This window comes from Doryrhamphus excisus, linkage group LG14 (assembly GCF_037039965.1).
Source record: "Doryrhamphus excisus strain RoL-2023G ecotype Guam linkage group LG14, RoL_Dexc_Guam_v1.1, whole genome shotgun sequence".
Taxonomy (NCBI): Eukaryota; Metazoa; Chordata; class Actinopteri; order Syngnathiformes; family Syngnathidae; genus Doryrhamphus; species Doryrhamphus excisus.
In genome coordinates, this window is record NC_136370.1 from 4,081,829 (window position 1) to 4,108,954 (window position 27,126).

A 27,126-nucleotide genomic window follows, 5' to 3' on the forward strand; every position below is an offset into this window, starting at 1 on the left:
AGCAGAATATGTTGTCTTTGCTCCCATTTTAAAACAAAACAAAAGTATTTCACCAACATTATGCAGCCTCAAATAAAAAAATACAGCTGCAGCAAGAGCCAGGCATTAACAAAAAGTAGAAAAGTAATGACTACAAATACAGTAATTTTCTGGGTTATTAAAGTCATGTCGGGTTACAAAACTGCAGCACTCCAACTGTTAACTCCAACTGGTGCTTGTGAGGGGATTAAAACTAAACCAGGTGACAGTCTGACTCTAAGGAGGGTTAACGAGATTAGGGCACATTTCTGACCCACAACACACACACAGACATACATAACATACAAAACATAATCCTCATTTATTACAAAAACATGTACAGGAGTGTGAATGCTAACATAGCTGTTTGAACTAAATGTGAAAAAGTGCACTTTACAGGTAAGGCCCCCAGCCCAGGTACATCAGACACAGCAGTTTGTCATCTGTGGATTCCTGAATAAGATAGTGGACGTGTCCCTCGATGGACAATGGCAGCCCCAGCACTTTGTTTCTGCTCTTAATCACACCCTGAAGACGCTGCTCGATGTCACACACGTGAGTTTTGGCCTGATGTGGGGTTGAGTAGATGTTAGATAAAAATGAAGAAAATGTAGTTCCGAGATGAGATTAGCAAATTGCACCTTTTCGTTTACTATCTCTCCAGTTTCGTTAGCCTGCGTTTTGCACAGTCCTTTGCCTTGCTTGCTCCACTCCACCAGAGGGTCATGGAGAAAGGTCTTCAGGACACTGAGGAGCAGAAAAAAAAATGAAAAAGGAATTATCTGTTAATCCTACAAAATAAAACAAAATATTATTACATTTTTAATGTGAAAATCTAAATTTAATTCATCAGTATTTCCTCAAAATGGTAATATGTTATTTTCACAACTCCAGAGTATACCTTACATCTGGGTAGGGTAATTGTTTTTGTTACGGTGAAAAAATAATTATAGTAAATAAGGTGTCACAACACACAAGATGATAATTTTTCTCTTTTAAACAATTGAAAATATGATTGGACAAACAACCTTTTTTTTTAACTAAGTCACAAAACAATGTAGTTGTGTTTTGAAATGTTTATTGTCCCACAAATTGACGCAAAACATTATTAACCAATAAACCACTATTTCGATAGGAATATGAAATATAAATGATATATCATAACAATGCAATGTTTCCTTTAATATGTCATATTTCGTTCTGCTAAGTTGGTTAATTGGCATTTGTGACATGTATTGTCTGTCAAACTGTCATTTGCAGCATTTCTTGAAATGGTTTAAGCTTGTAGTTGAGCAATGCCAGCTTACTGTTTATGTCTGTTCATGTCAAGACTCCATCCATCCATCCCATCCATCCATCCATTTTCCTCCGATTATCCGGGTCCGGGTCGCGGGGGCAGTAGTCTTAGAAGGGAAGCCCAGACTTCCCGGTCCCCGGCCACCTCCTCCAGCTCCACCAAGAGGACACCAAGGCGTTCCCAGGCCAGCTGTGAGACATAGTCCCTCCAGCGTGTCCTAGGGACAATGCCCGAGCCACCTCAACTGACTCCTCTCTGAAGGAGAAGCGGCTCTACTCTGAGCCCCTCCCGGATGGCTGAGCTCCTCACCCTATCTCTTAGGGTGAGTCCAGCTACCCTACGGAGGAAACTCATTTCAGCCGCCTGTATCCGCGATCTCATTCTTTCGGTCATGACCCAAAGCTCATGACCATAGGTGAGGGTGGGAACATAGATCGACCGGTAAATTGAGAGCTTTGCCCTCCGGCTCAGCTCTCTTTTCACCACGATGGTCCGGTACAGCGACCGCATTACTGCCAAGGCTGCACCGATCCGTCTGTCGACCTCACGCTTCCACTTTCCCTCACTCGTGAACAAGACCCAGAGATACTTAAACTCCTCCACCTGGGGCAGGACCTCATTCCCAACCCGGAGGGAGCACTCCACCCTTTTCCGACTGAGAACCATGGCCTCTGATTTGGCGGTACTGAGTCTCATCCCAGAAGCTTACACTCAGATGCAAACCGTCCCAGTAAACGCTGAAGGTCGCAGCCCGAAGAAGCCATAAGAACCACATCATCTGCAAATAGCAGAGATGAGATTCTAAGGCCCCCGAACTGGACTCCCTCAACACCTTGGCTGCGCCTAGAAATTCTGTCCATGAAAATTGTGAACAGAATCGGTGACAAAGGGCAGCCTTGGCGGAGGCCAACGTTTACCGGAAACAGGCTCGACTTACTACTGGCAATGCGAACCAGACTCCTGCCCCGTTTGTACAAGGACCGGATAGCACGTAGTAACGCAGCACCAATCCCGTACTCCCGGAGCACCCCCCAAAGGATGCAACGAGGGACACGGTCGAATGCCTTTTCCAGGTCCACAAAGCACATGTAGACTGGTTGGGCAAACTCCCATGCACCCTCAAGCACCCTCGTGAGGGTGTAGAGCTGGTCCAGTGTTCCACGACCAGGACGAAAACCGCATTGGACCTGCTGTATCAGAGGTTCGGCCAATGGTCGTACCCTTCTCTCCAGCACCCTGGAATAGACTTTCCCAGGGAGGCTGAGGAGTGTGATTGAGAAGGGCCTCAAAGTATTCCTTCCACCGTCCGACTACATCTCCAGTCGAGGTCAGCAGGCCCCCGTCTCCACTGTAAACAGTGTGGACTGGGCACTGCTTCCCTTTTCTGAGGCGCCGGATGGTTTGCCAGAACCTCTTCGAGGCCGACCGAAAGTCGTGCTCCATGGCCTCACCGAATTCCTCCCACACCCGAGTTTTTGCCTCGACAACCGCCGAAGCCGCAAACCGTTTGGCCTGACGGTACCTGACAGCTGCTTCTCTCCAGCACCCTGGAATAGACTTTCCCAGGGAGGCTGAGGAGTGTGATCCCCCTGTAGTTGGAACACACCCTCCGGTCACCCTTCTTGAAAAGGGGGACCACCACCCCGGTCTGCCAATCCAAAGGTACTGTTCCCGACTTCCATGCAATGTTGAAGAGACGTGTCAGCCAAGACATCCAGAGCCTTGAGGAATTCTGGGCGGAACTCGTCCACCCCTGGAGCTTTGCCACTGAGGAGCGTCTTAACGACCCCAGATACCTCAGCCACAGTAATGGCACTGTCCACGTATGTGTCCTCAGACTCTGCTTCCTCTATGGAAGGTATGTCAGTGGGATTGAGAAGGGCCTCAAAGTATTCCTTCCACCGTCCGACTACATCCCCAGTCGAGGTCAGCAGGCCCCCGTCTCCACTGTAAACAGTGTGGACTGGGCACTGCTTCCCTTTTCTGAGGCGCCGGATGGTTTGCCAGAACCTCTTCGAGGTCGACCGAAAGTCGTGCTCCATGGCCTCACCGAATTCCTCCCACACCCGAGTTTTTGCCTCGACAACCGCTGAAGCCGCAAAGCGTTTGGCCTGACGGTACCTGACAGCTGCTTCCGGAGTCCCACAAGCCATCAAGGCTCGATAGGACTCCTTCTTCAGCTTGACGGCAGCCCTGACCTCTGGTGTCCACCATCGGGTTCAGGGCCTGCCACCGCGACTGGCACCGACCGCCTTGCGGCCGCAGCTCCAGTCAGCTGCCTCAGCAATGGAGGCACGGAATATGGCCCATTCGGACTCAATATCCCGGTCCTCCCCCGGGATGCAGGTGAAGCTCTGCCGGAGGTGAGAGTTGAAGACTCGACGAACGGGAGACTCTGCCAGACGTTCCCAGCACACCCTCACTACTCGTTTGGGTCTACCAGGTTTGTCCAGCATCCTCCCCCGCCATCTAATCCAACTCACCACCAGGTGGCGATCAGTTGACAGCTCAGCCCCTCTCTTCACTCGTGTTTCCAGAACATGCGGACGCAGGTCTGATGATACGACTACAAAGTCGATCATAGACCTGCGGCCTAGGGTGTCCTGGTGCCAAGTGCACTTATGGACACCCCTATGTTCGAACATGGTGTTAGTTATGGACAAACTGTGGTTCGCACAGAAGTCCAATAACATCACACCGCACGGGTTCAGATCAGGGAGGCCGTTCCTCCCAATCACGCCCCTCCAGGTCACACTGTCATTGCCCACATGGGCGTTGAAGTCTCCCAGTAGAACGACGGAGTCACTAGCTGGGGTGCTCTCCAGCACCCCTCTGATGGACTCCAAGAAGGCCGGGTACTCCGAACTACCATTTGGTGCGTACGCACAAATGACAGTCAGGACCCTTTCCCCAGCCCGAAGGCATAGGGAAATGACCCTCTCGTTCACCGGGGCTGACTCCAACACAGAGGCACCTAGCCTCTATAATAATAATAATAATGTACTTCTGCATTCAATGAGTCATGATCCGCAGATGACCGCTGTACCACAATTTGGTGCCAATGCCAGTCTGGTCAGGAGGGCAAGTTGTTGCCAGGCGACAGAGGAGTGTGTCCAAGCTCTGCCTTCTTGGCCCTTTTGCTGGTCATAGGCTGGTTTGCATCGTGGAAGTTTTTTGTATTTTTTTACAGCTTTCAGACCTGCATTGTACAACAGTGCGTATGTGGAGCTCCACTGCCCCTCACCTGCACGGCAGATACTTCACCTTTGTTGACCGCTTGTATTTAATTACTGAATAAATGCATGACGCAAGAAACACTTCCTGTCTTTCACTTTTAATGCACAACCCTACTCACTAAATATAGTGACCATGTACCGTGAATGCCGGAGCTTGTAGAGTTGGTGGTCAGCCAAAGGTAACAAGCATAAATAGAACCGTTGTGTCATTAGGGGAGCAGATAAGTCCAAACATCTATGTGGTTTGATGCCTAAAATATGTAGCCTGTTTCACAGATATGCTGGTGTGTTGGTACCTCATCAGCGGCTCTCTCTGGTCCCTCATCAGCCTCAGTGTGACCTCACAAGCCTGCCTAAAGAGCCCCTCTGTGCCCATGGGCCCCATGGCGTGGACCATGTTATGGGTCAGGCGGAAAGGAACCACTTCGGGGACGTCGAATGTCTCCCCCTGGTGGAGATGGATGGGAAAGATGTTTCATCAATTTGAATCCATAACACTGTCCAAAGCTCCTATGTTTTTTAACATTATTAAAGTCCTCTAGACATGAAATAACACCCCTATAGTCACCTTTACATTCGTAATACCCAATATAGTAGACATAATTATAGAAAATAAGCCACTTTAAGACATAAACAAGATTCGAGCCAAAGGGTACAGAGTTGAGTTTTAGCTGGATTAAGGCCCGCGTTTTTATTTATTATCCTGATTATTACACTATTGTTGTGCCTCCTGCGAGATAAAGAGGCAATAAAGCCTGGTGATGAAGTCTGGTGCTTGTCTTGCCGAACAATTACTGACATCTAGTGACCAAGGTACAATGCTATATTCACAATTTCAATGCGACTTCTTAATTCCTTCAGTTAATTTTGCCTTCTTTATGCTTGACAATGCTTAATTTATGCAAAAAATATGGAGCATTAGCTTTAATATGCGTATCGTTGACTAGTAGTAGGCCGGAGGCAACCCTGAAACAGGATGATTGATTCATTGATATGTTTTGGTGAGCGAGAGAGGACTGCTTTGATATACACTGAACTGGTAGTGCACCCCCCCCCCCAAGCAATACACACCTTGTTGAAGAGGCAGTTGAAGTCCACATGCACACATTCCCCCGTTAAGGAGTCGAAGAGGATGTTTTCTCCGTGGCGATCCCCCAAGCCTAGGATGTACCCCACCATGGACATTACCGCTGTGGAGCGGCAGTATGCGGAGCGACTTCTGTACCTGTTGAATACATACGATAAATATGGTCGGAGTGTATACAACAGAAAAGGCTCGTACCATGACGTAGGGTCGGGGAAGGTGAGGAGGAACCACTCATGGAAGACGGGAGGATGTCGAACACACAGCACCTCCTTGTGTATTCGAAGTTTCTCCTCAAACGGGGCTGTCTTGGGCAAAATCAGCTTCCTCAGCTCTTTGCCCGACAAGTAGACACCTGAACATCACACAGTCTGCAAATTATGTATATTCATCCACTGATTCGTTCGTTCACAGCTGATGTTCCAAAAGCCTACCTCTCTCCTTGTACAGTTTGGTGAGGATGTGCCGAAGCCCTGCTGTGTTGCTGACCCACTCAATGATGCCGCACTCCTCGTTGAGGGGGATGACGGCGTATGTCCGGATGTGGAGCTCCCGCCGGCGTGACTCTGCATCTTTCCGTAAGCACTAAGCGCATATAAGAACAATAAATATTGCTTAAAGGTCGCTCTTAGGGTTGCTCCGATCGATCAGCCACCAATCAGTATCTACCAATATCAGCAAAAAAGCACATTATCAATATCATCCGATACTTTCTTTAAAACATTGATCCTCCTCCACTGATCAGCTCTGCCCAGACTGCAGCATTCAGAACAAGCATGTTGTGGCACCTTGTTAATGAGGCAGTTGAACTCCATAAGCCTGCAGTCTTTCCTCAGGTCATCTTTAGGTTTGCACATCATGGTGTAGCTCCGCCCATCTGACCCCATCAGACTGATCTTCTTAGGCTTCTGTAAGGAGGCCAGGATCTCCACCTACATGCAAACATATCATGCTACAGTTTTTAAAACATTACAATTACAGACAACACTTTTTCCTTACAGAGTCTTCAAAGCCGTCTAGGTAGGCCCAGTGTCCCGGAAAGGCATCATGATGTGTGTTTGCCCCGCCAGTAGAGGGCAGTGTTGGGATGAGAACAGACTGCAGCGGGATCAGGATCTGGCTGAATGTGGGCTCCTCCACCAGACGTTTCAGCTGCTTGAAGTGGACGCTTATGGTCAGGGTGGTGCAGTTACCATCCACCTGCACAACCCATTACGAATACGTCATCAGAATAATACAAATAATTTGTTACATACAAATTTGGCTGCAAATCCATGTGTTGGATAATTATTATTTTATGGTATAAGTATTATATGATTTTTTTTCACATAGCTAAAATCTGTCATGGGCTGCACGTCAGCTGAGTGCTTAGCACACAGACCTCATAGCTAGGAGACCCAATTTCAATTCCACCCTCGGTCATCTCTGTGTGGAGTTTGCATGTTTTCCCCATGCATGCGTGGGTTTTCTCCGGGGACTCCGGTTTCCTCCCACATTCCAAAAACATGCTAGGTTAATTGGGGACTCCAAATTGTTCATAGGTATGAATGTGAGTGTGAATGGTTGTTTGTCTATATGTGCCCTGCGACCAGTCCAGGGCGTACAAAGAAGACAGCTGGGATAGGCTCCAGCACCTCCCACGACCCTTGTGAGGATAAGCGGTAGAAAATGAATGAATGAATGAATAAAATCTATCATTAAATTAAATCAGAACATTAGGAATAATGTTGTGATTTTTTTGTTTTTTGTAATTTTACAAAATCAACCATTACATTAAGTTAGAGCATGGGGAAAAAAAAGATTAGAACAAAAAAGAAGATTACAATGTACACTTTAATGTAACGTATTTTCCGCACAATAAGGCGCACTTGAAAGTCTTTAATTTTCTCCAAAATCGATGATGCGCCTTTTAATGTGGTGCGCCTTATGTGTGTTCCAAAAAATGTTGTTCTACTTGGGTTAGCGCTCTGCTTGAGTGAGTGTACACCATTTCCTGCTGACACAGGGACGTGATACTAAGCTGGCAGCAATAAACCAATCAGAGAACTACACGTATTACATACAACATGTATCTTAACGTCCACCACGCCTCCGGGGCGGTCCAACAACACCGCTTCTATCTCTCCTGTGAAAACCAAGTGAAGTGAATTCAGAGCACCTTATGGTGCGGAAAATACAGTATTTTAAAATGTGGGAAACAATGACAAAGAGAGCAAACATCCATAATGGGATAGTTTTGTGAGTATTTGGTGCATACCGGCTTGTTGCAGAGCTCCAGCAGTTTGTCGGTAAGCCTGTTGGCGTCGCTGATGAACTTCTCCAGCGACTGCTTGAGGCTGATGGCCTTCTTCAGGATCTGATTGCAGCGGTTCATGCGAGTGGGATAGGACGACTGGGGGAGAAAACCAGAACGCCTCCAAAGAGCATGTTCCTAAACGTCCACCTACAAGCATGGAGGAATTAGTACCTTGGACACAGCCGTCATCAGCCACATGGCCTGCTGGGGGTATGCTAGGAAAACTTTGGCCACTATGGTCATGAGGACGTTGAAGACGTCATCGCTGGAGTGGCAGACCCTGGAGATGAGCTGTGAGAAGGCGGTCAGGAACTGGTAGGGTGCCAAGTTGGCGCAGTGCTCGCTCATTGCCGTGTTGATTTTGGACAGCTCCTGGCGCATTTGCCTGTCGGCCCGCCCGGCTACATGTGGACACGTCAATGTTATTTACAGTATGTGCGCATAGCAAATGGCAATACTAGTACATACGTGACACCTACATTTCTCACACTCACACACTTTAGCTCCAAAGTCAAGCCAGAGGGACAGCATGCGAGGCATAGCCTGGTAGATGTACTGGTTGCCAAACTGCAAGGCTCTGGGTGGGGAAGATAAGAAGAAACAGTGGATATCTACCATCAAGGATTGTTAATTGTTAATACATAAAACACAGTGCCCTATATTTAAAGGAAAGAACCACTAAAGTTCAGGTCCAAAGTCTTACTTTCCAAAGTAAGTGACAATGTATCTGATGAGGTTGCCTTGTTTCTCCAGCTTGTTGTCGGTCACCATGGGCATCACCTTGTCATAGTATTTAGCCAGGTAGAAGTTGCCATCCTCCCATTCGGGTAGAAGGTTGGTCACATCCTAAAAAAGAAAGCATGATTAAGCATCACCGACTCCTTAGATGCGGGTAGGGCCCTGACGTGTCCCACCTTATATGTCTTCATGATGGCGTTGGACTCAAAGTTGGCCGTCTCCTCCATGAAGCGTCCCACCAGCAGCATGGCTCTGCCTTTGGTCTGCAGACTGCGAGGGTCCAACTGGGGGCGATTGTCGGGGAAACACTGGGTGACGCCCTTCTTCAGCACGATGAGGGCCTGGTGTACGTCTCCCTGAGAGACTCAAGAGTTGAATGTGATGGTTCTTCAAGATGTCCCACTGCCTAAAAGTGTCTCACCTTGGACCAAAGCCACTTGGCCTTCTCGGTGACCAACTCGGCCAGGTGTGTGTTCTCTGCGTTCAAAAGTGCATTGAAAGCCGTCTGGTGATGCCCGGCCTTCCTGGCCACCCGAGCGCTCTGGAGCCAGCACTCGCCCACCAGCTCATGGCTCGTCGGCCTGGACACAAAGTCAGGGGATTTGCACCATCAACCAGACTGTACTAGATTCATTCATTCAGTCATTTTCTCCCGCTTTTCCTCACAAGGGTCGCTGGAGCCTATCCCGCTGTCTTTGGGCGAGAGGCAGGGTACACCCTGGACTGGTGGCCAGCCAATTACAGGGCACATATAGATATGTATCTATATGTACTTAAATGCCACAAATGCCACATCCTTACTTTGATTGCAGGCTGAGCAGGGCGCGACGGAGGGCCAGGATGGGCTCTTTGGCCCGGAAGGATTTCTGAGTCATCTCCAGCCGATCCGCCCAATGAGAAGGAAGCTGTCTGAGGCTGGGGGCAGAGCCTTCTTCCTGTTTCTGCAGCTCTGTGAATGTGTGCTCCATCTCGCTGAGCATGTGCAACCTAATCATGAAAACAGTTTACAGTCATCCCATTTCCAATTTCACGGCTTCACTCAAAAATGCATTAATAAATCATGCTGCTTTGTGGTTGTATATGGCCATTATTAGCCTAAAGAATATGCATATTTAAGTTCATTTTATGTATTGCAAGTGAACATTCAGAAGATGCATTCAAAGACGTGATATGTAGTGTTCTATACACTGGTCACTAGGTGTCAGTAATGTTCAGTGAGACGTACAAGCACCAGACTGGAACAAAAAGCTTTTATTGCAAATTTGAATTATCTCACAACAGGCACAATAACCTCTAATAAAAAAAACACGGACTATTGTGGTAGCCGTAACCCAAGCTTCCTGTCCTTACACTACATTTACACTAACACACACAAAAATGAGTCTTATGTATGTCTTAAGTATATCTTATGAGATTAAAACGTGACGAGATTTCTCATTCTGAAAAAATTATACTTTGTAGGCACTAGGCCTGGGACACTATTAAATAACTAAATTAAGCACACAATAAATAAATGAAACTCAATTGATCAATTTGCCGGTCTCAATATGTTGCCATGCACATGTGTATCTGTTTTCAATCGCATATTCAACCACATTCTACAAACTGGCTTTTTTAATGTCATTCCAAAAGTAATGTGTCTGTTCAGGACTAAAGAGTCTGTTCAGGAGATTTATTTAAGGATTTGTAAAATAAAAATGTTAAAAACAGGCTTTGCTCCACATCTTAAACTTAAAGAATGACTGACCCACTCCGAACTATCCTTTCACAAGACATGGGGGAGCTAAGTTTGATCATTTATTTTTTTCCCCACAAACAGGCCACCCTAGCATCGAGGCATCACATAGCTATGCTGGATTTGCTAACATTTGTGCCCTACTGTCCCATTCCTTACTATTATTATTGTTGTATGTCATATACGGCATCCATTACGTTGGACAAGTGCAGAAAGTGGATGAAGTGCACAATAGTGCTCCCTGGACAAGCTGACATACCTGACAATGTATTCATATCCTCTCTGGTAGGTTCCGCACTCATAGCTGGCGGCGGACAAAGGGACCACCTGCTCCTTCCTGACCAACTTCAGGTTCTCATAGAAGGTACCAGCATCTTGTTTCTTGGCGGCCAGCAGCAACTGGCCCATCCGTACTCCCCATGTGCTGGACTGAATGTCTGGAAGAAGGAAAACTCATCTGTTTTTTGAAACAAGCATAGAGTAGCAACAGAAGCAATGTTGTACTAGTGGCCAGGAGCAATCTGCTGAGCCAGCAATAATAGCGCGAATTTGTTCATTGTAAACAACAGAACTGAATGTGCAACACACACAAGTTCCAAATTTTAAAGCGCATGCAGAGGTAGATAATGATGCTGGATGCTGACTTATATTAGGTTAACAAAAAAACAACCTCAGGAGGTTGCCTACAGCCACGACTGCTTTTTTGACTAGGCGCTAACTGGAGACCTTGGGGGTTTGCTTTTGTAGACCATGTATTCTTCGAATATAAGTCTTGGTGGTTCATCGAATGAAGGAGTTCATTGGCACATTTACAGTAAATATCTTCAGTTTGTTGCCGCGCTCATTTCATTACCCGAACCCAAGTAGTCCTCCAGCAGGTCCCATTTGCCCAGCTTCCAGGCGGCCTCCACTCTGTACATGTTCAGCTCCGAAGTCCACTGGTGTCTAAATGTGCACATAAAAATATGTTTATTATTGCGGTGTCCCTAATCAATGTCCAGTGAGTACATCGTTTTCCTGCCACGGATATTGCTATTAGAAAACTTTGGCTGCTTGCCATTGGCTATAACATGGGAAGTAGAGTGGCTAGAAACAGCTTTGTGTGTGCAGTGCACACTTTTGCGACGATGATTACGTTCCTACATGCCCAGGACAGAGGATGAGACATATTTTAAAGAGCTCTGCTGTATTTACTCTTTCCTAGTTAGGATACTATTTTTCTACAACACTGGAATCTTTCCATGATGTCCCAACTCTAAAAGAACCACTACCCCCTTCTTAATAGTATCTGAAATGCAAACATACATAAACCAACAATACAACACAGTGACCGGTTTTCACCGCTGGGGCCAGGCGGGAATGAATTGGAACTCCAATATAAATAAAATGTTCAAGATGAAAAACTGTTAATGCACAAAGTAATCATTCAAACTTACTTATTTGAGGCGTTCAGGCACACTCGGAATTTTGAGTGTTAGGCGCTAATTATTTATTTTTATTCACGTACCCCCAGTGGCAATTGACGTACCCCGCTTTGGGAACCATTGTTGTAGAGTATTAACTTTATGCACCACAATAGTAACAAAACGACTGACGAGTTACACAGCATTAAACCTTCACCTTCAGTGCAAAGTAAGCTTCACAATTAGGGATGATATCAGCAACACAAAAAAACAATACAGTCATTCCTGATTAATTGTTTCCCGACCCGACTCTGTAAAATTGATTTTCACGATATAGGAAAAAAATACCCTTGCACTCACAAAACATTCATGTTGGAGATAACGGTCATGATGATTGGACACCACGTGATTGTTAATATCAATACATAATAATTGAATGGCGTTTTATTCATGTGGAGTCATTTGGCACCATAACAATAGCCTAGCTGCTTTCTTTACAGCCAGAAGTAAAACAAAAGGCACGTGTGATGGTGGTGGACGCAAAAAGTAATGTTTGTTCGTGGTACATGGTCAATATTATTCATATAGTAGACATATTGTGATATTTTGCAAACAGCACATCAATACTTACTTCCACTGCAAATCAGGATGCTAAATCAGGATATTCCTGTCTGGTTTTTGTGTCCTTCCCACCCCCATATAATGTCCATTGACAGCACTTACTTGTCGGCCAGCACTCCATTAACCTGCGTGATGACTGTGGACAGCTGGCCCAGGCCGAGCATAGATGTCATGACACCGTGATAGTGACCGATCTGGCGGTGTAGACGACTACAATAAACAATGTACACATTGAATACAGATGGAATATTTCCGAATCAGGAGTAAAACCTGGTCCGACTCCAGCTGGATGGCCCGGTCGTAGCAGGCGGTGGCATCCCGGAGGAGGCCGATGCTCTCGTGCTCCAGTATCTGTTCCCGTAGCGAGGGCTCCTCCCGCCTCAGGGCATTGACTCCTCTCACGCCGTCGGGCTCGTGCATGGCGGCGTACAGTGTCTGAGGCAAAATGTTGAGAATAGTCAAATATAATCACCAGGAAAGCAGCATTTTTTCTGTCTGTTGCACCTGCAGGAATGTGAGGTGGTCCTGGATGTTCTCCTTGTTTTCCAGGATATATGCTTCAAAGTGCATGAGTGCCCGAGTGTACGCCTTGGAGCGCAGCGAGGCCTTGGCCATGACGTCCTGAGGAATCCCCTTGAGGAAAGCCACCACACGCTGGTACTCGCCATTTTCTGTAACATTTTTCATTTCTACACAAATAAATAAATCACTCTGTATCAATACCAACAAAGGCATATTTATTTTGACCTTTCCGTCATCTATTTAGCTGTTGCAATCTAAACTGTAAGGTGCATTACTGCCACCCATAGGACCGAAGTGGAACGCATGGTTACCGTTGTGTTTGGGTTTGGCGTAGAGGACATGGCGGCTCCACTGGGTGAGGTGAGACAAGATGCTGAACACGGTCTGAGTGCTGAGCTGTGATAGGCTGGAGGCCGTCTCCTGGCAGTGCCCGGCTCCTGGCCCCTCCCCCTCTGTCAACACCGTCAACATCTCCTGTGCCACCTACAGAACGATATTTACAATACAACTAATTTCTCAACTCACCCCTCACATAGTATACATGTAGGAGTGCCACACCTCCTTCTGCTCTGCAGGAGTGCATCCCAGCAGCATGTAGAGCAGGATGTGAGGCAGCAGGTAGATGGTGACCTTGTAGTCGTGCTTGATGATGAAACTGCAGCAGGTGAACACTCGGCTGGCTAACTCGTGTCGCACCTGGAACACGTTACCACTTTCATTCTCATGACCAAACAGACGGGTTGTGCAAACAGACAAAAAGCTTACGAAAATACAAGGCAACTTACTTTGCTTATGAGGTAGGCGGCCCATGTGGCGGACCAATCTGAAAACTTGCTACCCTTGCTGCTGAGGTAGACCGGCTTCTTCAGTTTGGACCAGTTCACCTCCTTCTGGCTGCTCTTGTACCTGTACCACAGAGGCGGAAGGAGTAGGGGAAGTGAATAGATGATGAGATGTAGTAATTTGTGATTTTTTTAAAACCTGCTGTTGAGGTGGGGTTCCAGTATCTCCTGGATGTGCTCCGGGAATCTCCTCCACAGACGGCGCCCAGGCGAATCGAGGCGACCCTCGCAACACTCAAAAATGGAGAGCAGCTCCTATAATGCCAGTACAGTGAACACCAAAAACAGCACACACAAAAGATTTTTCTTTGGGGGGATGGGGGGAATACCTGGATGGCATATGCAGCTGAATCCTGCGCTCGGACGTTGTCGGCATAAGCTAGAAAAGTTCTCGTCAGCTCATTCAGCAGCTCATAGGCGAAGTTGGGGTCTTCGACTCCACTCTGGTTGTGGTAAAAAGCATGGTTTATTTGTTTTTGAAATATGCTGTAATAGGCATGGCTGATATTGGCTATTTTGCTGGGGTTTTCCCCCCCAAATATATATATATATATATATATATATATATATTCTCCTTAAATATCCTTTGTAAATGTTCTTTTTGTCATATTATTCCCATATTTATGTTTTCTCAGAATATTACATATTACGATATTAGTTTATTTTTCATTTTCATCTCGGAATTATAACTTTATTACCATATTTAGACTTCATTCTTTAAATATTTCAACTTTTCCCCAATGTAATTTTACAAAAATACAACTTAATTTTGTTTTGTTTGTTTCTCATATTACAACTTTAAAAAATATCTCAACTTTGCTACTAAATGTGTTATTTTTCCTCAGGTGTTTTCTCGTTAGATTAAAACTTTTTTCTTCATATTAGGAAATATGTCTGGTGGCAGAGAAATCAATAGAAATCTATCACTTTTTTATTTAATTGACTAATTGACTCACTCTTTCGGTCACGACCATAGGTGAGGGTGGGAACATAGATCAACCGGTAAATTGAGAGCTTTGCCCTCCGGCTCAAATCTCTTTTCACCACGACGGTCCGGTACAGTGACCGCATTACTGCCGAGGCTGCACCACTTTCACCACACCTCACACTCCCACTTTCCCTCACTCGTGAACAAGACTCCGTGATACTTAAACTCCTCCACCTGGGGCAGGACCTCATTCCCAACCGGAGGGAGCACTCCACCCTTTTCCGACTGAGAACCATGGCCTCTGATTTGGAGGTACTGAGTCTCATCCCAGACGCTTCACACTCAGATGCAAACCGTCCCAGTAAACGCTGAAGGTCGCAGCCTGAAGAAGCCATAAGAACCACATCATCTGCAAATAGCAGAGATGAGATTCTAAGGCCCCCGAACTGGACTCCCTCAACACCTTGGCTGCGCCTAGAAATTCTGTCCATGAAAATTGTGAACAGAATCGGTGACAAAGGGCAGCCTTGGCGGAGGCCAACGTTTACCGGAAACAGGCTCGACTTACTACTGGCAATGCGAACCAGACTCCTGCCCCGTTTGTACAAGGACCGGATAGACCAGGGGTGGGCAAACTTTTTGACTGGCGGGCCGCATTGATTTAACAAAATTAACGGGGGGGGCCACACTCGATATTTTACACAAAACAGGAATTATTGTATCTGTAAAAGTGTCATGCAATCAGCTTTATGGGCACTTTGAGATCATTTATTTCATGTAAAGTAAGTTATAAATTTATAATAATATCATTATAACATCAGTTGATTGCTGATGTCTTTGTCCATCAGACTGTATCATTCTTTGTGTGAAAATAATAGCACCGCAAACACCAGCTTGCTTCACTCGTTACATTGCAATCCAATGATACAGAGGATTATTTACCACAAACGTGTTGCGGTCGCCGTGGGTGTGGGACTGCGTCAGGTCCAGGCGTCCGGGGTCCACGGCGCCCAGCTCTCCGAGACATTCCCCGCAAAGCAGTCTGGCCTCTGGGGACGAGTCCTGGCAGCCTTTTAGCAGCACCGACACCAGGCTGGAGATGACCGGCTCCACTGCCTCACTGGCGCAAACCTGCCTCAGCAGCCAGTCCTGGTAGTACAAACTCAGTAAGTATTGTGATGCTTTTATGGGAATGGAGCTTCAAATGTGGTTAAAAGTCCTGAAGGCAATATACTCACTGGATATGACACAAATGCCCTAATGAACTTAATAGTCCGCTGTTTAAAAACATTGTTGTTCTTATTTGATGTCATCTATTTATTCACCACATTATTATTATTATAATACGGGAGCCAGGCAACGACATTTCGTTGGCAATTTCACTGCTGAGTTATTTTGCAATGACAATAAAGAAAGTCTGTCTGTCTGTCTGTCTATATAATTGCTTTGTTTTCTGCTTTTCATGTTGTTTACACCTCTAAATGCAGACTATGCATGCAAAACCTTCCATCAACCATTTTCCATGCTGCTGCATATCCTCACTAGGGCCATGGGGATATGTTGGAGCTTATGGCCAAGCAGAAAATCGAACACAGGTTTTCCCGATCTCCTGACTGTGTTGTTTACATGCTAACCACTCAGCAATTATGAGGCTTTGCGGATATCTGTATAACATGTCTGCTAAGATGTGTTCCTAAGAATTAGGAAAAAAAACTAAAATAGCTGAAACCTGGTTGCTGTGCATCATGTCTCTCAGGCTGGTGAGCGCGTGAATGCGGACATCGACATTCTCGTGCTGAACGGCTCTCATGGATAGCTGCAGGACGGACGCTAGGTCACTGTTGCTGGCTGTCAGCTAAGAAAATGTAAAAAAACAATAAGCGTTGCAGTGTGAATGCATATGTGTTCCAATATCCCTTTTAGTGTTGTACCTTTTTGTCGTTCTGTAAGACAGTGTGTATGTCTTTCAGCTCAGGGTGGTCCGGCAGGAAGTATATCTCATGGAGGTAGTCCTTGACTTCTTCCCTGCGAGGGATGGTGGTAAATATGAGCACTTATTGGATTAAATGACATCATATTACATCATACTATTACAGTGGAGGCCACGAGTCAATTACAGAATGAGCTAACCTGTTGTCCAGTATCAGGAAGCGGATGATGGCGGCAGTCTCTTTGGGCAGCAGAGCGATTAGCGGGAGAAGCGCCACAATCACATGACTCAGGAGAGGCCCCAAATGCACGGGATCCACGCTCCGCACAAAACAGTCCCACGCTCTGTGGACCATGCCGCATAAACCATTGAATTGAACATAAGGCTTTGGATTGATATGGAAAAGGAAAGCACTGACTGGCAGCAGAGCAGGGGAAAGTCCTCTCTGTAGCGCAGGCCTGTTCGCAAGGTGGTCATCATCTTCACCCTGACTGAGCTAATGTGTTTGGAGCCCATGAGTTGCATCAAGGCCATCACACTGGTCAGCACCTACACAAGGAAAAATACACTTATAGCTGTTTCTTAAGTACCCTAATTACAATGAAGAAACATTGCCATCAACAGCTGTGGCTGTAAGCAACTTCAATAGTTTTAAAAACATATATTATCACGAGCAGTCAGCATCTGGCAACATGTGCAACACTGGCTGCACTAAACTGTTGTTTCCAACAAACTCATCATTAACTGGGAATGCTCCGATCAGGGTTCTATGTTGCCGATTCCGATACTGATTATCCATGAGTGAAATGATACTGATCACATGGATTAAGTGAACATTTTTAAACATACTATTGGCTATAGGACATGATAAAAGGAGCCACGAAATTACCTTCATTTAGACCAAACATATTAGACTCACTTTTTGAAGAGAGATTGGACCACCCTAGTATTAACACTAACTGAGCAGTTCAGCTCCTGACCGCTATTGCAACATTGGTTCTGTTACTGCTGTGTTGTCCAATATACATGTTCCTGTGTCAAAGAGAGCTATGTTTTCCTTTACACTTTCTTATGCTCTCGACATCATTATTTGAATTAAACAATTAACTCATCTTATAAAATGAGTGATGACATTCCAGAAATAATCCAATTATCCTAATGGACAGCTACTGAACATCTCCAATGGTTGGGTGTTGGGGCTCGGAAACGAATGTGCGGCGTCGGCAGGCCCAGGCTATGATCACAGTTTTTACAGTATCTATTTTTGCTTGCTCACCAGCTTCTTCCTGTCTTTCTCTCCTGCACTGGAGCTGAGCAGCTGCATGTTGAAGAAGGCCAAAATTCCCAGTAGCTTTGGCTGCAGGTAGTCCGCCTACATTTAAAAAAGAGACATGGCAAATTTAAATTTAACATCTAAAATCACATTGTTAATATGATTGTTGGGAGTTTTTTTACACACACACTATTTTATGCTTATAATTTTCCTTGAATAATTTGTCTAATTGTATCTGTAAAAGTGTTATACTATCAGCTGTATGTTCTAATGTCCCTTTTTTCAGGTGCACTTTAAACATCAGACCACATCAAACTATGTCATTTAATTTTACAGTTTTGTTGCGAAGAATTTGTTTTTCTAAAGTTACATAATTTTCTTTTAAAATAATTGTATTAACAAAAAATTTGTAGTAAAAAAAATTGAAATTAATAACATTATAGGTTGATTTTCTTTTTGTATTGTGTCGGCAACAACTGATTTTCGAGATTTTGTCACTGAAACTATAAATAATTAATAATAATTATAAAAATTGCATTAAAATTGTAATACGAACAAATATAAAAATATGTAAAATACTAAATACTAAAAAAGTACTAAAAATATTATTGCAAAATTATTGCATAGGTTACACAAATGATTTTCTGGTTTTTCTCTGTGTAAATAAATCATATGAAACATTTGCATCAATAATAATTTATAATTTAAAAAATGTTAAATAAAATAACATTAAATAAAGTAAAATATTTCTATTAATAAAACTGTATTAATAAAAAAACACTGAAATTAATAACATTTATATTATGTTGATTTTTTTTATATTGTGTAGATTATGCAACTGATTTTCCATGCAACTAAAAATAATGAATATAAAATACTTTATTTGTTCATTAAAAAAAGCACAAATAAAGAATAAGAGTAAAAATAAGAGGAAATGTGTTTTGTACCATGCGCTCTGGGGTAGTGATGCCACGGGGACCCTGATAGGGGTCGTCGTTTGAAGCAAAGGAGGCCAGGATGGCCAGGCCGTTGAAGACCTAAGAAGAAATGTGTGTCAGTGACTAAACCATTCAAGCTTAGGGAAGACTTTGAAGAAAGAAGAAAACAGATATGTCAACCTGCTGGTAGTGTTCTCCCAACCGCAGCAGCAACTCATTGTGAAGACCCTGGAAGTCTTGACGCAGAAGAGAGCCCAGTTCGATATCAGTCTCGCTCTTAGGCACAGTACAAAGGTTACACGTGAGGATATGAGTGCAGGGGTACATAATATAAGCATATATCTTTTTTTATTTTTTACCTGTAGGTAGTGGAAGGCCCTCTCCAGCTCCTCCTTGGTGCAGGAACAGACCAGATGGCTAAAGATGTACTTGAAGTTGCTGATCAGGATCTCCCGTCGGTTTGCCTTCAGCTCATTGGCCAGGGTGCGGATGAGGGCGGAGCCTGTTGCACTGGCCTTGGCGGCCAAGTAGGGCAGGAGTACCTGCAGCGTCCGCTATGATGCCAAACAACCATACAACCATAAATACGCAGAGCCGTTTCTTATATTGTGACAAGGCTAAATAAAGCATTTTGGCCCTAAGTGAGTGGAGGATACACCGCATTCATTACATCTTAACGTACGTACAGACAGGAAGAGGTGGAGGTCCGGGAAGTCAAAAGCATGTGCAATCTGAGCTAGGATGTCCAGAGCCAGCTCCCTCTGATTGGCCGATACAATGCCGCTCTGATCCGGTGTGCTCCGCAGGGCCAAGGCATGACGCGAGTGCAGCGACTCCACCAGGAACTGAACACATACGCGGGGAGTAAGAGCAAGTTGAAGTGGGTTCTATTTGCTGATATGTATAAATATGCACAAGAGTCCTCACCTGACAAATGGGGTTCTTGTACTGACTGAAGAGAGTTTGGAGTTTCAGGCCTTTGGCAGAGGCCAGGGCTCTGATCTGAGTGTATGCGGCAACTGATACGGAAGACGACTTGGACAGCAAACAGTGGAGCAGCCGCAGGAGGGAGAAGGACACCAGACTACCCTGAGAGGCTCTGAAGAAGGACGAGCGCCAGGCAAAGTGAAAAAACAAAAATGGGACATTAAGTATTTTTCCCTGGGGGGAAAAAAGTCTGAAAAAGTCACATCTAGAGATTTAACCTGAGCAGTTTGTGTCTTACAGCTACTGCAACATTGGTTCTGTTGCTGCTGCACTGTGCAATAGTGGACTTTTCCGCTTTTGCATGCACTCGAAATCATTATTCAAATTAGAAAAAATTTAATGTAATGACTTTCCAAATGTTAAAAATACAAAATAGAAAAACACATGAAAAATCTAAAATTAAATAAAAATGTGATAATAATATTTACATATTAAATATACATCATCATCATCTTTGCGGTTCACAGTCATTATTACATGTCTAGAACGCACCAATGATAAAAACTGTATTTACCATGTCGAAATAGGTTTTGTATGCTCTAACTATGAAAATATTTGACTCATAAATAAGGAATCATATTTTGTGGATTCAGTCTTATATTGGGGTCAATATGATATAGTATACTGTACCTGCCGATCTCCCCAGTAGTGAGGATGAGAGTGTGCCGCAGGTCCTCGTCTTGTTTGAGTTTTGCTTTGTTGAAGGCCTCTTGGAGACAAGCAACCAGGAGCTACAACAGCGACAGGGGCCAAGAACATTTGGTCAAAGAAGCAAAGTCTTGCATAAAATACCCTAAATACTTGTTGGTCTTACCTCACTCACTGGGCCGTCATTGGAGCTCTGTGTGGGCTCTGTGAGCAGGAAGCGCACCGACTGGCTGAAGCTGGTTCTGACCCTCGCGTTGGAATCCTCCATGAGGCCAATTAGGGCGCAGAGGACTTCCCGGGAGTCGCCGTCATCTCCGGCTAGACTGACATGTTGGCAGAAGTGAGGCAGTGCTTCCAGGAACGCTATACAGTATATGGCAGAGAAACAAATATATTATACACAGGAGAGGTAACCAAAGCCTTTCATTGATAAATACAGTGACTGCTGTAATTACAGCCATGTGTAAAGCCAACTGCAAAAAGGATGTGGTGTTAATTGGAGAGAAACTTATTTCCCAGATGTGAAAACACATTACACACAGTATTTCAATTTAAACACATATTTTTTAACGTGAATAATGATTTGGAGTGCATGAGAAAGTGGTTAGGGCCATTTACTAACAAGTATATTGCACACCTCAGCAAGAACAGAAGCAATGTTGTACTGTACTAAAAAGGTGTTGTGTGTGAAATGTCTGAAGCACCTTGCTTTACGCTACGTGCGGCTACTGGTTGGAGCAGAGGAAGAAAGGGTTTCAAAAATGACGCCCTCAGGGACGGGAGACCATTCCCAGCATGCTCTGCCGCAAGATCCAGGCGGGTGCAGACAAGCTCTTCCAGACAAGTCGCTTTGGAGCACATGTTGCCGACCTGCGAGAGGCCAGACTGGATGCAGCTCAGCTGACCGACTATCCTTGCGAGTTCTCTCTTCACCTGCTCCGAACTGTCTTCCAGCCTGGGACTGAAGATAGACACAGATGTACCCACATTATGTCACTGGAGGGACATATGAATTGAAAGCAAACCCAAATGTACAGTAGAGCTGTGTCCATGAGGTTCCGGTGGGCGTTTCCCATGTGGTGAAGAAGAAGAGGGAAGGTTCTGACCGCCGCTGCTCTCCCCACCTCGTCTCGACCCTGCAGCGCCGCAGAAAAGACACAGGCGCGCCAACCCTCGCACATGCCGGGACGTAGGCGAGCCAGTAGCAAGACACACTGCACCTGTACCTCGCTCGCTAGAAACACACACACACAACATACATACATAAGACAAACCTGCGCAATAATACAATGTTCAACCAATATGTTCCAGATAAATATGCATCAAAAGTCAATTTAAAAATTGTTGATTTCAGCACAGAAAGTAGCCGTGAAGAGTGTGATGACAACCATAGAACAGCAAGTTGAACTGTCTGACTGGTACATTGTGAGCAAATGTGATTTTTAAGTAGAAGTTAAGTAGTTTTACTTTATTTTTCTTTTATTTAGTCTCATTATAAAGTGGTTAATTTATTTTTACACACTTAAAATAAGTGGTAGTGGTAGGTAGATTCATCCCCGTGGGGAAATTCGCTAATTCGCATTTGTACAGCATTATGAAACATTTAAAATGTGAATGAAAACATTGCAAGTGGAGTAAGCTAAGGTTTTATAATGACAACCGGAAACAAATTCACTCACATTGCATTACCGACAATTTTTTTTTTTGCAATTAGAGTCAAAATGCAAAAAAGAAAAAGGGGACATGGGAGTTTGATTCCCCACTCGGGCATCGCTGTGTGGTTTGCATGTTCTCCCCGTGCGTAGGTTTTCTCCGGCTACTCCGGATTTAGAGTGAGCTAATTTCTCTGGAAGAACTCCTTTGTCAGGCTGACATTGAAAAGTCCAGCATTGTCCTGTTGAAAAAGCCAGTCATTACCACACAGAGGAGGGCCTTCAGTCATGACCACATGGTCCACATAGCCATATGCCGTTAGCCACCCCCGCGCAACCTGAAACTCCACTGAAAAATCATGATGGCACCCCTTCCACTGGGCTGTGTGGAAATCATCTCAGGTGAGATCGACATGTCCTGCCAGTAACCACTTGGAAATCATCAGGACCGTCAAGGTCAGGCAAGTTTGTGACATTGAAGAAGACGTTTTGTGTTCTCAAAAGCCTTCTCTGGAAGATGGTTATGGGACTGCACTCTGCACCAGTAACAACCTTCATTTGGGCCGAGGATGGTCCTGTGCCTTGACGGACAGCCACTGGGATCATCTGGATCAAGTCGGTGACATTCTTTTGGGGTCTACCACTTGTCCCTAACCCTGAGGATCTTTGAAATTTCAAATGACCGTCTTACTGCATCCAGCCTCAGCAGCAATGGCATGCTGTGGAGGACTTGCTTATGCAGCTCAACAATCTGACCAGATTCGAGAAGAGAAAGCTTGTTTGCTTTTGCCAAGACTATGCTGCTTATCCTCACTAGGGTTGCCGGTATGCTGGAGTCGACAGGCGCCTCGCCTGTCGCCTGATGGACTGGTCGTACCATCAAGAGATCATGACAATGTGAATACCTGACAGAAAATGACATTTAATCGACATTTTTGCAAAGATTTTAAAAGCTGTGCTCTTAAGCATTTGATCAGCTGACGAACAGCCTATTTCACTTTAATGCTTGTTTGGAAAAAAAATGTTTAGTAAAAACATTTTTGTCTCTCATTTTTGCAAGTTCTACTTAGAACCTCCTTAAGAACCAACAGTGCAAAATGTAAATTCTTGCCATTTCCTTCACATTTGGATTAGGAGTGTATTATATATTTAATGACATCCCTGCATTGTACTCACAGAAGCAGAAGTGGAGTCTCTGCGCCAAGACGGGCACCCAGGAGGGGAACCCGGAACCTTTGAAGGCCGTGGCCGACTTGAGGTCCGGCACCCATGGGAGCGACAAAAGTGCACACATACGATGCTGGAGGCCGTCCTCACCATGGCTGCATCCTACACGTAAAAAAAAAACAGCCCAGTCATTTCATTAGGTACACAATAGAGAGCCACCCAATAGAAAAGAAGTTCTTCACAAAGATGGTAATGTTCAATGTGTTTGTATGCTTACTAGTCAGGTAGATGATACAGTCAAGGACTCCAATAGTGATCTGGACAGCAGACTGGTAGTAGTTCTGGTTCGAGACTGGCTTAGCCCCGCCCTCCAACACTGACTGGCAGCTCTTTAGAGATCTGCCCAGGTTCTCAGCCGACACCCAAAGGAGAGGTCTAAGTGATTCAAGGAAGGGAGAACAATAGTTCGAGTCTTCTGATGAGCCAGTGTGTTTGTTTTTGCTTTACCTGCTGGGTGAAAAGCAGATGGCCGCCAGACGGAGGATGGACCCCAGACCCCGCAGAGCAGAGAGAATCTCCATGGTCTCAGGTTCACCAGGGTCAGAGTTCAAGATCGTTAACAGCTCCTCCAGTCGACTGCTGACCACAGCCCAAACCTGACTGCGAGCACACATGTCTACCTCGCTAAAAGACACAAACATCGACTTTAATTTGACTTTTCTTCCCCCAAAAAGTCTACTCAACTCACTTTGACAATGCTTTTGCCGTCTTTCCGGATGCATCGGTGGCAACTTTACAGACTTTCTTGGAAACCGGCTCCTCATCCTCCACTTGCCTCGTCACCACGGCAACCTCTGCTTTGAGCGCAGCTTGGAGAAAGCCCTCGGCGCACTGCGAGACACGGAAAAGACATTAAAGCAAGATAAAAGAATCAAGGTTCTAAACCAGTGCTTCTCAAATAGTGGGACGAGCCCCAGAAGGTGGTGCCCAAACAACTCATAGTGGCTTGTACAAACAAATAAATTAATTCTACAGGTTCTTATTAGTATTTCAGGCGTGAATACATTTCTGTACCCTAGACGAGATATTAGAGAAAATAAATGAGAACCACTGTTTGAAAAAAAAAAAGTAATGTCTTTTAACCGTATATTCATAACAAAAAAGTATTGCACCAATTACGAATAAAGTGCCGTTACAGCCTAGTAATAACAGAACCTGGAGAAGAAACAACACCTCAGCTTGGTTTTCTGCACCCACAGTGCGTACCAGCACCCTGCAGACCTGGACAACCCGCTGCCTCCATGGAAGCCCACCATTCTCGTATCCTGCCGTGACGGACAGCGTGAAGTCGAACAAGTGGCACAGCGACTGGACGACCTCCGTCCCCAGCGTGGCACCCTCCTCGGCGAGAGCGCAAACGCACTCAAAGAGCTGTGCGAGGTAGATGGGTTCAAAGTTTGTGCGAGTGTCACTCGGCGAGCGAAACATGCATCGTGTCAGGAGAAGCAGCTCTCCGTCGTATGGCTGCTGTGCACTCACTGTGCACATGTTCGTCTCCAGCACATGAAGGAAGGCGGCGAAGAACTCTTGTCCTTGCGCCTCTGGAAACCCTACCAGCTCCACCAGCTGCCTCAACATCACCATGGCAACCTTCCTCAGCTGGACGGTGCCGTTGGCCAGGATGGAGCAAGAGGTTTCCCAGGAAGCCCTGAGGTCGCCAGGGGAAACAATTCCCCTCGTGGCGTCGGTCAAAACTCTCATTGTCACGGTGGTGAGCGTCTCCAAGGCTGAAGGTGAGTTGAGTACAAGAGGTGAAGGGGTGAGGTAGGCACACGCCGACGAGACAGTGAAGGCGGCGAGCGCCATGGGCCATTGGCTGGGGGTGCGATTCACGGTGAGGGAAGTGATGTGAGCGTACACAATGTCACTGAGGTCCCGTGTGAGGAGAATGAGTTCCCGTGCGAGGCGGCTAAAGATGAATGGAGCCCTAAATTTCAGGGAGTTCATCATGTAGCACAGCACAGAGCAGACGCGGCCATGGATGGCGTCGCAGTCTGGAGCGGCTGCCACACGCAGCAAACGCACCACCACCCACTTGCTGAAGTCTGGAGACAAAAAGGAGATGAGAGTGAATGTCACTAATTACCCTTGTCAAACTGTTTAGCTGGTCTCCTACCGGTGCAGCTCTGTGTGGCGTCGGGGTACTCGGCAGGCTGGCAGGCAGGGTTGGCGAACATGAGCGATGACGATTTGATGATGTGCAGCACAAAGTCCAGCAGCATGACACAGGCGGGCTCTGACGTGGATTTTTTGTTCAGCCCCAGAGACACTGAAAAGGAACAAACATGGTTCCCCAAGAAAGATGAGGCATTCAGGATTTCAGGATTTCCAGGATTTTGAATACGTTTTAATAATAGCCAATATGTGAAGCGTTCATTGACTGACACCAACATGTTCAATTGGTATATTGTATATTAAGGGTGTCCAAAGTGTGGCCAGTGGAACATTCTAAAAATATAATTTAACAAGAAAAATCAGCAGTAATTTTACAAGAATAACTTCACAATATAAAAAAAGTTGCCTTCTAACTAAAAGTCATTTTTTTACGAGAATAACATAGTATGAGGAAACTTTTTTTTGTTGCATACAATTAAATAAATATTAAAGATATTAAGGAAAAAAATTTGAATAAGTAATAGGGCCGAAACGACAAACAACAATGTTGTAATTTTGAGAATTAAGTTGGGAAAAAGTAATAATGATAAGATAGTCAGAATAGTATAGAATAGAATAGAAAAGTCAGAATATTATAGGAATAAAGTCAGAAAAAGAAAGAAAAAATTGAAATGAATTAAAAAAACAAACAGCAGAAATTGAAAAAGTGTTACAATTTTACCAGAATAAAAAATAATGTAATTTTAGTAGCGTAGTTTAAATATTAACATGTTGTAATATACAGCCAACTGATGACGTCATAAGTATGCGCCGGGAAGGCGTCACAACTTTCACAGGCACTATGTCGACTAATCCTGAAAAGTGCAACTGAAGTAACTAAACATGGCAAATAATCACAATTCAGGACAATAATACCAATATACGGCAAGGTACGGTTGAATTTATTTGGACTCACCTGCATCCACGTTGGTCAGTATCCTGTCGATGAACCGACACAGGATCTGTCGCGGCTTCTGCACTGCTTCGTCGTATTCAAACGCAGTGGCACTAAAGTGACATATATTGTACAATGATTGTGTAATGAGTGTCGCAATTCAAACGCACTTTCAACAAACTCATTCATTCGAGAATGTGATTTTGGTAGCATAGCCGTTAGCCACCAGTCGGTGATTTACCTCGCAAGCTCCTGGAGCGCTGGTATCATCGCAGACATCTCCAGCCCCTCCATGGCCAGCAAAACAAATGTTTTATGCACTTTAAATCAAATTTTGGACGCCATATTCAAGAATCACTAAGGTATGAAACAGCACACCCGCAGACGGTCTGTCAAACGTTCCGCTCTATGATGACGTTTCTGTTTTGGTACGGGTACCGCAGAGGGTCAAAAAGGTAAATGCGTATGCCTAAATGTGTACATTGCCACGCCGCAATAATGCACGAATTACCGTATTTTGAATACGCTCTGTCGTCATTAATAACCAAGTAATGTTTTGTCTGTATCGATTTACGTTTTAGGTTACTTTGGAGTTTATTACGTCAACATAGTTATTATATTTAATATATTACCCCGTGAGGATAAGGGGTAGAAAATAAATGAATTATATAATGTAATTATATTTAGATATTTTCATATTGT

General features: G+C 44.9%; 1 protein-coding gene across 2 annotated transcripts; it reads right to left on the minus strand.

The window, feature by feature from the left end:
• Positions 1-316: 316 nt before the first annotated feature.
• atr (ATR checkpoint kinase) lies at positions 317-26,853 on the minus strand. 2 transcript variants are annotated; one of them, XM_058090904.2, is made up of 48 exons: positions 26,666-26,853; positions 26,446-26,537; positions 25,492-25,644; positions 24,549-25,420; positions 24,064-24,206; positions 23,823-23,999; positions 23,593-23,750; positions 23,325-23,477; positions 21,532-21,730; positions 21,201-21,457; positions 20,663-20,859; positions 20,479-20,579; positions 19,789-19,960; positions 19,548-19,706; positions 19,221-19,415; positions 19,042-19,137; positions 18,871-18,960; positions 17,927-18,022; positions 17,069-17,199; positions 16,851-16,994; positions 16,652-16,745; positions 16,450-16,575; positions 15,663-15,869; positions 14,122-14,235; positions 13,932-14,047; positions 13,736-13,856; positions 13,509-13,646; positions 13,262-13,433; positions 12,933-13,099; positions 12,699-12,863; positions 12,531-12,622; positions 11,258-11,349; positions 10,664-10,841; positions 9,471-9,656; positions 9,091-9,250; positions 8,846-9,025; positions 8,635-8,777; positions 8,411-8,508; positions 8,103-8,332; positions 7,893-8,027; positions 6,635-6,835; positions 6,424-6,567; positions 6,070-6,220; positions 5,834-5,990; positions 5,623-5,776; positions 4,848-4,999; positions 660-765; positions 317-585 (listed from the first exon to the last, which is right to left on the minus strand). In XM_058090904.2, exons 1-48 carry the CDS (start codon positions 26,716-26,718, stop codon positions 412-414), a joined length of 7,791 nt encoding a protein of 2,596 aa, XP_057946887.2. In that variant the 5' UTR covers positions 26,719-26,853; the 3' UTR covers positions 317-411. The 2 variants fall into 2 exon arrangements, with proteins under 2 accessions (XP_057946887.2, XP_057946885.2); XM_058090902.2 differs by having other exon boundaries at positions 12,933-13,117.
• Positions 26,854-27,126: the final 273 nt, after the last annotated feature.